Below are 11,912 nucleotides of genomic sequence, written 5' to 3' on the forward strand. Positions count from 1 at the left end.
ATTATCTCTCCCCATTTTTCCCTATTATCTCTCCCCATTATCTCTCCCCATTTTCCCCCATTATCTCTCCCCATTTTCCCCCATTATCTCTCCCCATTTCCCCCATTATCTCTCCCCATTTTCCCCCATTATCTCTCCCCATTTTCCCCCATTATCTCTCCCCATTTTCCCCCATTATCTCTCCCCATTTTCCCCCATTATCTCTCCCCATTTTCCCCCCATTATCTCTCCCCATCCCTTCCCGTTGTTTCTCCCCCCATCCCAGGTGGCAGACTTTGGCCTGAGCAAAGTGTGCCGCGGCAGAGGGAGCGTCAACGGGCGCCGCTTCTCCTCCGCCTGCGGATCCAGCTTCTTCATGGCTCCGGAGGTTTGGGAAGGGCACTACACGGCCAAGGCCGACATCTTCGCCCTCGGCATCATCTTCTGGGCCATGGTGGAGAGGATCACGTTCCGCGACGGGGACACCGAGAAGGAATTGCTTGGTGAGGATCAGGGGCTCTTTGGATCCCCGAGGGATCCTCTCTGGGATGTTTTTCCAGGCATTTCCAAACGGCTGCTCCATCCCTGGAAGTTTCCCAGGGCTTGGAGCAGCTTGGGATAACGGCAGGGGTTGGAGCTGGATGAGCTTTAAAGCTCCCCTTCCAACCCAAGCACTCAATAATTCCAATAGTCTTTAAATGTGGCTTTTCCCAGGAATTCTCAACCACAAAAATCCCGAAGTTGGGGTTTGTCCGGGGGGGGGGGGGGGCGCTGGGATTTAGAAAAGAACCGGGAAGAATCCTCTGTTCCTTCAGGATTCCCGGTTTTCGAGATGCGTCCCTAAGGCACAGGGAATGCTCCTGAGATTTACAAATCCACGGTTTTGTCTGGAAAATCCTTCTGCGGCTTCGTCAAAAGAATTCCAGAGAGGGTTTAAAGGTTAAGGGGAAAAAATCCCTCCTGGCTTCTCTGGCCTTCCTTCCCCTCAGGAATTCTCTCCAAATGTGGATTTGGCCCTTAGTGTTGATAAGGAATTGTTGGGGGGGGTAAAAATGATCTTCTAAAATGGCTTTTAATGTTCCCAAATCCTCTCTGGAGCTGGGCTCATGGATCTGCTTGGAATAACCCAGGGCTGGGCATCATTCGGAGCATCCCAAGGAGCCGGAAAACCAACCGGGAAAGGGACATTTGGATCTTCCAGCTGCCGTTTGGCTGAGTTCTCTCCCAGGGGGATGACTCCTTTTCCAAACCCCGCCGCGTTCCCGCTTGGAATTCTCGCTCCTGCCTGATTCCAGGGCGGGATTTTGCAGTGGGAAAGCCACCTGGAGAGAGGAGGGTGCCAGCCGCGCTCGTTTGCATGACAATCGGAGACGTTTCCCGGCTCATCCCTCACCTGTCTCTCTCTCCCTTTCAGACTTTCAACTCCTCCATTTCCACCAACTCCGGAGTTGTCACTTTTCCCCTCCCCTTTTCCCATTTTTATTGTGGTTTTTTTTTTTCCCCCTCAACTGAATTCCGCTCTCAATTCCTTTGGAAAACGCCCAAACCTTGAGGAACGTTGGCACTGCCGCCTCCGGAAAGGAGCGAGCGGAGAACAAATCCCCTTCAAAGAGCTCGAGAGCGGGAGCGCGAGGCCAACCCTCCCCCGCCCGAACATTCCCTCTTCCCGCCAGGATTTTCCTGGCTGCTTTGGGAGCCACTTAATCATTCCCAGCCTCTGGGGCAGAGCATTTCCACACCCAGCAGCAAACTGGTCCCGTTTCCATTTCTCTTCCCTCCTCCAGCCCAGGAGGAGAAGTTGGGCCGAGTGGAATTGTCGGAGTAACGATAACGGAGCGGTTTTGGGTTGAACTCTCAATCCCTCCCCACCCGGCGGAATTCCTGCCGACATTCCCAATGGGTTGTGGGGTTTTTTTTCCCCCCCTCTCCAACCCTTTTTTGTGGATCCTCCCTAAGGCTGCTCCTCCTCTTAACAGGAACTTACATCTGCCAAGGCAAGGAGCTGATCCCGCTGGGAGAAGCTCTGCTGGAGAATCCCAACCTGAAGCTCCAAATCCCTCTGAAGAACAAGAAATCCATGCCCGAGGATCTCTGCAAGCTCCTGCATCACATGCTGGCTTTCAATCCCAAGGAAAGGCTGGATGCTTTCCAACTGGAAGTGCAGATCCGGCACATCTCCTACGGCAGGAAGCGCCAGCGTTCCGCCTCCTAGAGCGGCGGGAGGTGAGTCCGAGCTCCCGGCGATTTTGGGGAATCCCCTCCAGGCTTTTCCCAGGAGGAAAAGTTTTGAGAAACGTTTGGGGTGGAGCTTGAAGGAATTTTTGGCGCCTTAAAAGGTGAGGAAAAAAGTTGGAAGTGAGGGGGAGAATTCCCGTTTGTTTGTAGGCGTTCACACCGAACCGTGGTGTGGGGTCCTCGAAGTTTGTTTGTATTTATTGTAAAGAAATAAAAACCACACATTTTATAATCATCGCTCCCAAAAAAGGATAAAATCACCCATTTTATCCATTTTACCCAGAAATTGTACCCATTTCTGTTATAAAACCATAGATGTAAAAAAAAAAAAAAAAAAAGTAAATTTATAATTAAAAAACCTCAATTAAAGCACCCTCGGGGCCGCGTCCGTCAGCGAGAGGAGCTTCCCTCTGGAATTCTCGAGCACGGAAAGACGTTGAAGGATAGCTTGGAATGCTGGATTGGAAATCCGAGCCCCAAAACCACCGTGATCCCAAATTATTTTGAGCTCTTGATGGCCTTTAGAACCTGGAAGTTTGGAATCCAGAATTCCCAGCAGGGGCTTCCCAGGGTTTTCCATTCTTTTTATCCATCGGATCCTAGGATTTCTTGATTATTTAGAAATCAAGGAATTTGTGTCTGATCCCATCCCTCCTCAGAAGTTCTCCTCCTTCGCGGCTCTCGCCCATTCCCAATTATTTCTAGGGAGAAAATCCCGGCTTTCCCAGCGTTTCCTCCCATCCGGGGTCACTTGGTTGGTTCCTCCACCTCCAGAAATTCCCTTGTTTGTTCCGGATGAGCCTCTTCAGGTGCTAAAGCACCACAATTCCCTGGAAAAGCTGGAAAACTCCACCTGAATTCCGGGATGTAGCAATTCCTTTTGCTCCCAGAATTCCCAATCAAAAATCAGGAGTAGCAGGGACACTGGAACTCTTCCAGAGGGCAGGGATAGATGGGATATTGGGATGGAATTCCTGGCTGGGATGGAATTCCCAGAGAAGCTGTGGCTGCCCTGGATCCTTGGGAATGTCCAAGGAAAGATTGGATCAACCTGGGATAGAGGAGATGTCCCTGTCCGTGGCACGGGGTGGAATGGGAGCAGTTTTTGCTGGATTTGGAATGTTCTCTCCTTCCTGGAATTGTTTCCATCCAGCAAAATTCATGGAATTGCAGCTGGAGCGCTCCCCGTGTTACACAGGGAGCTGCAGAAAGCTGGGAATTCTGATGGATGCTTCAGCTGAATTCCATGTTTTCCTCTCTGCTCCCTTCCTGGCTGCCTGAACGGAGCTTGAGTGGGATGATGGGAATTCCGATGCTCCATGGAAAAATTCCTGCGCCAACTTCGGGATGTGGGGACGAGTGGAGAGCTCAAAATCTTGGATCTCCCTGTGGTGATCCCACTGCTCTGGGGCAGGGATGGGACCCAGGGAATGGCTTTAAGCTTCCAGAGGGATAGGTGGGATCTTGGGAAGGAATTCGCGGCTGGGCTGGAATTCCCAGGGAATGCCCGGATCCCTGGCAGTGCCCAAGGAAAGGCTGGAGCAGCCTGGAATCATCGGGGGAGGTGCCGGCCTTGGAATGGGATGGGATCGAAGCTCTGTGGATCCCAGCCAAAGCATTCCGGGATTGTGGGATGCAGGAGGCTCCGAATCCATGGCCAGGGGTTTTTCTGGAAGTCGGGGATGGGAAAGGGAAGGGAGAGCCTTCCTGGAGTGCCGAGATTCCCAGGGAAGGGCCTGGAGGCCGGAATTCCTTCCCGCAGAGGAGTCGGGATGGGGCTGGATCCAATGGCAGGCTGGGAGAGGCGGGAATGGAGGGATTTCCCTGGGAAAGGGGAGCTCGGGCTGGGATCTTGGGAAGGAATTCCCCGGCTGCGCTGGAATTCCCAGGGAATGCCCGGATCCCTGGCAGTGCCCAAGGAAAGGCTGGAGCAGCCTGGGATCATCGGTGCAGGTGCCGGCCTTGGAATGGGATGGGATTGAAGCTGCGTGGATCCCAGCCAAAGCATTCCGGGATTGTGGGATGCAGGAGGCTCCGAATCCATGGCCAGGGGTTTTTCTGGAAGTCGGGGATGGGAAAGGGAAGGGAGAGCCTTCCTGGAGTGCCGAGATTCCCAGGGAAGGGCCTGGAGGCCGGAATTCCTTCCCGCAGAGGAGTCGGGATGGGGCTGGATCCAATGGCAGGCTGGGAGAGGCGGGAATGGAGGGATTTCCCTGGAAAGGGGAGCTCGGGCTGGGATCTTGGGAAGGGATTCCCGGCTGGGCTGGAATTCCCAGGGAATGCCCGGATCCCTGGCAGTGCCCAAGGAAAGGCTGGAGCAGCCTGGGATTGTGGGATCGTGTCGGGGATTGGAATGGGATGGGATTGAAGCTCCATGAATCCCACCCAAACCCATTCCGGGGTGGAAAACATCTCAGTGGAGTTTATTCCATGAATTCCAAGAGCAGGACACGGATAAAACTTGCAATTTTTCCCACGGGAAGCTCCCACTGCCTTGGGCTCTTCCCTAAATTCCCACATTCCCGAGCACCGGGCACGTCGGAGATGGGATAACAAAACATTTCCTTTTCCACCTTTGCTGCTTTTCCTTGGCAGGGATCGCATTCCCAGCGGGATCTGGAAGCTTTGGAAGTACCAACCAACTCTCCATCCTCTGGAATCGCCAACCAAAACCCGTGGAAACTCCCAGATTCCCGCTTCCGTTTCCACGGACAACCCTTATTTATTTCTACAGGAATTTTTTAAGAGGAGAATTCCCCTCCACCCCCAAAAAAAACCCCAAAAATTCGGGATTATCCCAAACTTTGCGGCGCTTCCATGGTTCTGTTCCTCATCCGGGGAAAACGCCGCCGTTCCCGTGAAGGGCGAAAAAAAAAACCCCGGGAGAAACCCCCTGGGAATGGGATCGGAACCCCGGATCCGCCCTGGAGCGGGAGCGGTCCTGGGGGAGTTTAATTGGGGGGTTTTGGGGTTTAATTGGGGGGTTTTGGGGTTTAATTGGGGTTTTTTATTGGAGTTTTTGGGGTTTAATTGGGGTTTTTGGGGTTTAATTGGGGCTTTTTGGTGCTTCTTTGGGGCTTTTGGTGCTTAATTGGGGCTTTTTGGGGTTTAATTGGGTTCTTTTAGTGCTTAATTGGGGATTTTTGGTGTTTAATTGGGGTTTTTTATTGGAGAATTTTTGGAGTTTAATTAAAATTTTTTGGTGTTTAATTGGGGCTTTTAGGAGTTTAATTGGGGCTTTTGGGGTTTCATTGGGGCTTTTGGGGTTTCATTGGGGTTTTTTTGGGGTTTAATTGGGGAGAGCTTTGGTGCTTCATTGGGGTTTTTTATTGGAGTTTTTGGTGTTTAATTGGGGTTTTTGGTGTTTAATTGGGGGTTTTAGGTGTTTAATTGGGGTTTTTGGGGTTTAATTGGGGCTTTTGGGGTTTAATGGGGCTTTTTGGGGTTTAATTGGGGTTTTTGGGGTTTAATTGGGGCTTTTGGGGTTTAATTGGGGTTTTTGGTGTTTAATTGGGGTTTTTTTACTGGAGTTTTTGGTGTTTAATTGGGGGTTTTAGGTGTTTAATTGGGGTTTTTGGTGTTTAATTGGGGCTTTTGGGGTTTTCATTGGGCTTTTTTGGGGTTTAATTGGGGTTTTTGGTGTTTAATTGGGGCTTTTGGGGTTTAATTGGGGTTTTTTGGGGTTTAATTGGGGCTTTTGGGGTTTAATTGGGGCTTTTTGGGGTTTAATTGGGGTTTTTGGGGTTTAATTGGGGCTTTTGGGTTTAATTGGGGTTTTTGGGGTTTAATTGGGGTTTTTTACTGGAGTTTTTGGTGTTTAATTGGGGGTTTTAGGTGTTTAATTGGGGTTTTTGGTGTTTAATTGGGGCTTTTGGGGTTTAATTGGGGTTTTTTACTGGAGTTTTTGGTGTTTAATTGGGGTTTTGGTGTTTAATTGGGGGTTTTAGGAGTTTAATTGGGGTTTTGGGGTTTAATTGGGGTTTTTTTGGGGTTTAATTGGGGCTTTTTGGTGCTTCTTTGGGGCTTTTGGTGCTTAATTGGGGCTTTTTGGGGTTTAATTGGGTTCTTTTAGTGCTTAATTGGGGTTTTTGGTGCTTAATTGGGGATTTTTGGTGGTTAATTGGGGGTTTTTTATTGGAGAATTTTTGGAGTTTAATTGAATTTTTTTGGTGTTTAATTGGGGTTTTTGGTGTTAATTGGGGCTTTTTGGTGTTTAATTGGGGCTTTTGGGGTTTCATTGGGCTTTTAGGAGTTTAATTGGGGCTTTTGGGGTTTAATTGGGGCTTTTGGGGTTTAATTGGGAGCTTTGGTGCCTTCATTGGGGTTTTTTATTGGAGTTTTTGGTGTTTAATTGGGGCTTTTGGGGTTTAATTGGGGCTTTTGGTGTTTAATTGGGGTTTTTGGTGTTTAATTGGGGCTTTTGGGTTTAATTGGGGTTTTTAATTGGAGTTTTTGGTGTTTAATTGGGGTTTTTGGTGTTTAATTGGGGATTTTGGTGTTTAATTGGGTTTTTTTCCTGGAGTTTTTGGTGTTTAATTGGGGGTTTTTTGGGGTTTAATTTGGGCTTTTGGTGTTTAATTGGGGTTTTTTTGGGGTTTAATTGGGGTTTTTTACTGGAGTTTTTGGGGTTTAATTGGGGTTTTGGGGTTTAATTGGGGTTTTTTACTGGAGTTTTTGGGGTTTAATTGGGGGTTTTGGGGTTTAATTGGGGCTTTTTGGTGCTTCATTAGGGCTTTTGGGGTTTAATTGGGGCTTTTGGGGTTTAATTGGGGGTTTTGGGGTTTAATTGGGAGTTTTGGTGCTTCATTGGGGTTTTTTATTGAGTTTTTGGTGTTTAATTGGGGTTTTTCTGGGGTTTAATTGGGGTTTTGGGGGTTTAATTGGGGCTTTTTGGTGCTTCATTGGGGCTTTTTGGTGTTTAATTGGGGTTTTTTAGTGCTTAATTGGGGTTTTTGGTGCTTAATTGGGTTTTTTGATGTTTAATTGGGGATTTTGGTGGTTAATTGGGTTTTTTATTGGAGAATTTTTGGAGTTTAATTAAAATTTTTTGGTGTTTAATTGGGGCTTTTTGGTGTTTAATTGGGGTTTTTGGTGTTAATTGGGGCTTTTTGGTGTTTAATTGGGGCTTTTGGTGCTTCATTTGGGCTTTTGGGGTTTAATTGGGGCTTTTGGGGTTTAATTGGGAGTTTTGGTGCTTCATTGGGGTTTTTTATTGGGGCTTTTGGTGTTTAATTGGGTTTTTTACTGGAGTTTTTGGTGTTTAATTGGGGTTTTTGGTGTTTAATTGGGGCTTTTGGGGTTTAATTGGGGTTTTTTGGGGTTTAATTGGGGCTTTTTGGTGCTTCTTTGGGGCTTTTGGTGCTTAATTGGGGCTTTTGGGGTTTAATTGGGTTCTTTTAGTGCTTAATTGGGGTTTTTGGTGCTTAATTGGGGATTTTTGGTGTTTAATTGGGGTTTTCTATTGGAGAATTTTTTGGAGTTTAATTGAATTTTTTTGGTGTTTAATTGGGGTTTTTGGTGTTAATTGGGGCTTTTTGGTGTTTAATTGGGGCTTTTGGTGTTTAATTGGGGCTTTTAGGAGTTTAATTGGGGCTTTTGGGGTTTAATTGGGGCTTTTGGGGTTTAATTGGGAGCTTTGGTGCTTCATTGGGGTTTTTTATTGAAGTTTTTGGTGTTTAATTGGGGCTTTGGTGTTTAATTGGGGTTTTTTATTGGGGTTTTTGGTGTTTAATTGGGGTTTTTGGTGTTTAATTGGGGCTTTTGGTGTTTAATTGGGGCTTTTGGGGTTTAATTGGGGTTTTTTACTGGAGTTTTTGGTGTTTAATTGGGGTTTTTGGTGTTTAATTGGGGGTTTTAGGAGTTTAATTGGGGTTTGGGTTTAATTGGGGTTTTTGGGGTTTAATTGGGGCTTTTTGGTGCTTCTTTGGGGCTTTTGGTGCTTAATTGGGGCTTTTTGGGGTTTAATTGGGTTCTTTTAGTGCTTAATTGGGGTTTTTGGTGTTTAATTGGGCTTTTGGTGTTTAATTGGGGGTTTTAGGAGTTTAATTGGGGCTTTTTGGGGTTTAATTGGGGTTTTGGGGTTTAATTGGGATTTTTTCCTGGAGTTTTTGGTGTTTAATTGGGGCTTTTGGGTTTAATTGGGGCTTTTGGGGTTTAATTGGGGTTTTTTAGTGGAGTTTTTGGTGTTTAATTGGGGTTTTTGGTGTTTAATTGGGGGTTTTAGGAGTTTAATTGGGGCTTTTTGGGGTTTAATTGGGGTTTTGGGGGTTTAATTGGGGCTTTTTGGTGCTTCTTTGGGGCTTTTGGTGCTTAATTGGGGCTTTTTGGGGTTTAATTGGGTTCTTTTAGTGCTTAATTGGGGTTTTTGGTGCTTAATTGGGGATTTTTGGTGTTTAATTGGGTTTTTTTATTGGAGTTTTTGGTGTTTAATTGGGGTTTTTGGGGTTTAATTGGGATTTTTTCCTGGAGTTTTTGGTGTTTAATTGGGGGTTTTTTGGGGTTTAATTTGGGCTTTTGGTGTTTAATTGGGGTTTTTTTGGGGTTTAATTGGGGTTTTTTACTGGAGTTTTTGGGGTTTAATTGGGGTTTTGGGGTTTAATTGGGGTTTTTTACTGGAGTTTTTGGGGTTTAATTGGGGTTTTGGGGTTTAATTGGGGCTTTTTGGTGCTTCATTAGGGCTTTTGGGGTTTAATTGGGGCTTTTGGGGTTTAACTGGGGGTTTTGGGGTTTAATTGGGAGTTTTGGTGCTTTCAATGTTGGGGGGTTTTTTATTGGAGTTTTTGGTGTTTAATTGGGGTTTTTCTGGGTTTAATTGGGGCTTTTGGGGTTTAATTGGGGGTTTTAGGAGTTTAATTGGGGCTTTTGGGGTTTAATTGGGGCTTTTTGGTGCTTCATTGGGGCTTTTTGGTGTTTAATTGGGGTTTTTTAGTGCTTAATTGGGGTTTTTGGTGCTTAATTGGGTTTTTTGATGTTTAATTGGGATTTTTGGTGTTAATTGGGTTTTTTATTGGAGAATTTTTGGAGTTTAATTAAAATTTTTTGGTGTTTAATTGGGGTTTTTGGTGTTAATTGGGGCTTTTTGGTGTTTAATTGGGGCTTTTGGGGTTTCATTGGGGCTTTTAGGAGTTTAATTGGGGCTTTTGGGGTTTAATTTGGGCTTTTTGGTGCTTCATTGGGGCTTTTGGTGTTTAATTGGGGTTTTTTAGTGCTTAATTGGGGGTTTTGGTGTTTAATTGGGGCTTTTTGGTGTTTAATTGGGGTTTTTAGGAGTTTAATTGGGGTTTTTTGGTGTTTAACTGGGGCTTTTTGGTGTTTAATTGGGGATTTTTGGTGTTTAATTGGGGGTTTTTTGGAGTTTAATTAAAATTTTTTGATGTTTAATTGGGCTTTTTGGTCTTTAATTGGGGTTTTTATATTGGAGTTTTTTTGGTGCTTAATTGGGGTTTCATTGGGTCTTTAATTAAAATGTTTTGGTCTTTAATTGGGGTTTGCTTGGTGTTTAACTGGGGGGTTTTTTTGGTCTTTAATTGGAGTTTTTTATTGGAGTTTTTTGGTGTTTAATTGGGTTTTTCTTGGTGTTCAACTGGGACTTTTTAATTGGAGATTTTTGCCTTTTAATTGCCCATTTTTTGGTGTTTCATTGGAGTTTTTTGGTATTCTTTGCCATTCTTTGCCATTCTTTGCCATTCTTTGCCATTCTTTGCCATTCTTTGCCATTCTTTGCCATTCTTTGCCTTTTCAATGCTATTTTTTGCCGTTCTTTGCCGTTTTTAACTGTTCTTTGCCCTTTTTGCCATTTTCAACCGTTCTTTGCCATTCTTTGCCATTCTTTGCCATTTAATTGCCACTCTTTGCCATTCTTTACTGGTTTTTTGCCGTTTTATGCCATTCTTTGCCGTTTAATTGCCATTTTGTACCATTTTTTGCTGTTCTTTGCTGTTCTTTGCCTTTAAATTGCCATTTTTTACTGTTCTTTGCCGTTCTTTGCCGTTCTTTACCATTCTTTGCCGTTTTACCATTCTTTGCTGTTTAATTGCCGCTCTTTGCCGCTCTTCACCGTTATTTTGCTGTTCTTTGCCGTTCTTCGCTATTTTTGGCCGTTCTTTTGCCGTTCTTTCGCCGTTCTTCGCCGCCCTTCGCCGCCCCTTCCGCCGCTCTTTTGCCATTCTTTGCCGTCTTTGACAGTTCTTCAGCCTTTGCTGCCGTTTTCCCGAGCGCCGCCTCCGCCGCCGCCCTTCCCGAGCGCTCTGCGTCTGTGGCCAAACTCCGAGCGGGAACAAAACCTTCCCGTGTCCCTCGCTGGAATCCTCTCGCTCCCACGGACGCCACCTCTGTCCCACCACGAGCCCAGCGCCTCCGCGAACCGCCGGCGGCCCAGGGCCCCGCTGCCGGCCGCTCTCCCGGGAAAACGGAGCCGGCGGGGCCGGAATCGCGGCAGGCGGGCGAGGCCGCGCCGCGGGGGGACGGATCGCTCCGACGGCCCTTCCCGCGCTCGGTGTCGCGTCCGTCCCGCCGGGAGCCGAGGGAGCCGGGGTGGGTGCTGGCCGTGCTTTTCCAGAGGGGAAGGATCGACTCCGTGCGGGGGGCGGGGGCAGGAACGCGGAATCTTCTGCTGGGAAATTTGGGGGTTTTGCTGCAGCCGCTGTTGGAGGCGGCGGGGCACGAACCCATGAAGAGGATTTCCCTTTCCCTTTCCTCTTCCTCCTTTTCCCTCTTTTTCCCTCTTTTTCCCTCCTTTTTCCCCTCCTTTTTCCCTCCTTTTTTCCTTCTTTTTCTCCCTTTTTTCCCTTTTTTCCCTTTTTTCTGTTTTTCCCTTTTTTCCCTTTTCCCCCCTTTTTTCCTCTCTTTTCCTCTTTTTTCCCTTTTCCCCATTTTTCCTTTTCCCTTCCCTTTTCCCTTTTTTTCCCCCTTTTCCCTTTTCCCCCCTTTTTTCCCCTTTTTTCCCTTTTCCTCCCATTTTTTCCTTCCCCCCCTTTTTTTTCTTTTTTCCTTTTATTCTTTTTTCCCCCTTTTCCCCCCTCTTTCCTTTTTTTCCTTTTTCCCCCCTTTTTCCCTTTATTTTTTCCTTTTTCCCCTTTTTTCTTTTTTTAAAATTTTTTTCCCTTTTCCCGCTTTCTTCCTTTTCCCCCTTTTTTCCCCCTTTTTTCTTCCTTTTCCCCCTTTTTTCTTTTTTTCCTCCTTTTCCCCATTTTTCCCCTTTTTTCCCATTCCCCCCCCTTTTTTTCCTTCCCCTCCCTTTTTTCCTTTTTCCCCCCCTTTCTTTCCCTTTTATTCCTTTATTCCTCTTTTCCCCTTTTTTCCTTTCCTAGTTCCCTTCCCCTTTTCCCTTTTTCCCCTTCCCCTCCACCACCGTTCCCTGGGATTCCTAACATTTCTCACCTGCTCCCATAACAACCCCTGCTCCCTGGAATTTCCCATTTCCAGGAACTGTCCCTGGAAAGAGCTGCTGCGGGAACACAGATCCTGGAATTCTGGGCACCACGGCAGGATCCGTGCCCGGCGTTCCCCTCCTCACTTCCCCATCCTGAATTCCCACCCCCCACCCTTTATCCACCCCGAACCATCCCGCTGCTCTCCAGGGCTCCCTGCACCCCATTCCAGCTCCGTTTTTCTGGAATGTTGGGATTTCACACCCTTTCCCCCACCCACACGAGCGAGTTCCAGGCCTCAGGAATGGCTGTTTCCTCCTCTTCCTCCTC

The 11,912-nt window shown here is 46.8% G+C and overlaps 1 protein-coding gene across 1 annotated transcript; it reads left to right on the plus strand.

Moving 5' to 3' along the window:
• Positions 1–235: 235 nt before the first annotated feature.
• Positions 236–2,446, plus strand: LOC125323458 (serine/threonine-protein kinase pdik1l-like; the record flags this gene model as incomplete). The annotated part of the gene is made up of 2 exons (XM_048298424.1): positions 236–482; positions 1,956–2,446. Coding segments are annotated over 2 exons (483 nt in total), but the record flags the coding sequence as incomplete, so codon positions are not given.
• Between the last annotated feature and the right edge of the window lie 9,466 nt (positions 2,447–11,912).

Source organism: Corvus hawaiiensis, chromosome 3 (genome assembly GCF_020740725.1).
Source record: "Corvus hawaiiensis isolate bCorHaw1 chromosome 3, bCorHaw1.pri.cur, whole genome shotgun sequence".
In the NCBI taxonomy this organism is placed as follows: domain Eukaryota; kingdom Metazoa; phylum Chordata; class Aves; order Passeriformes; family Corvidae; genus Corvus; species Corvus hawaiiensis.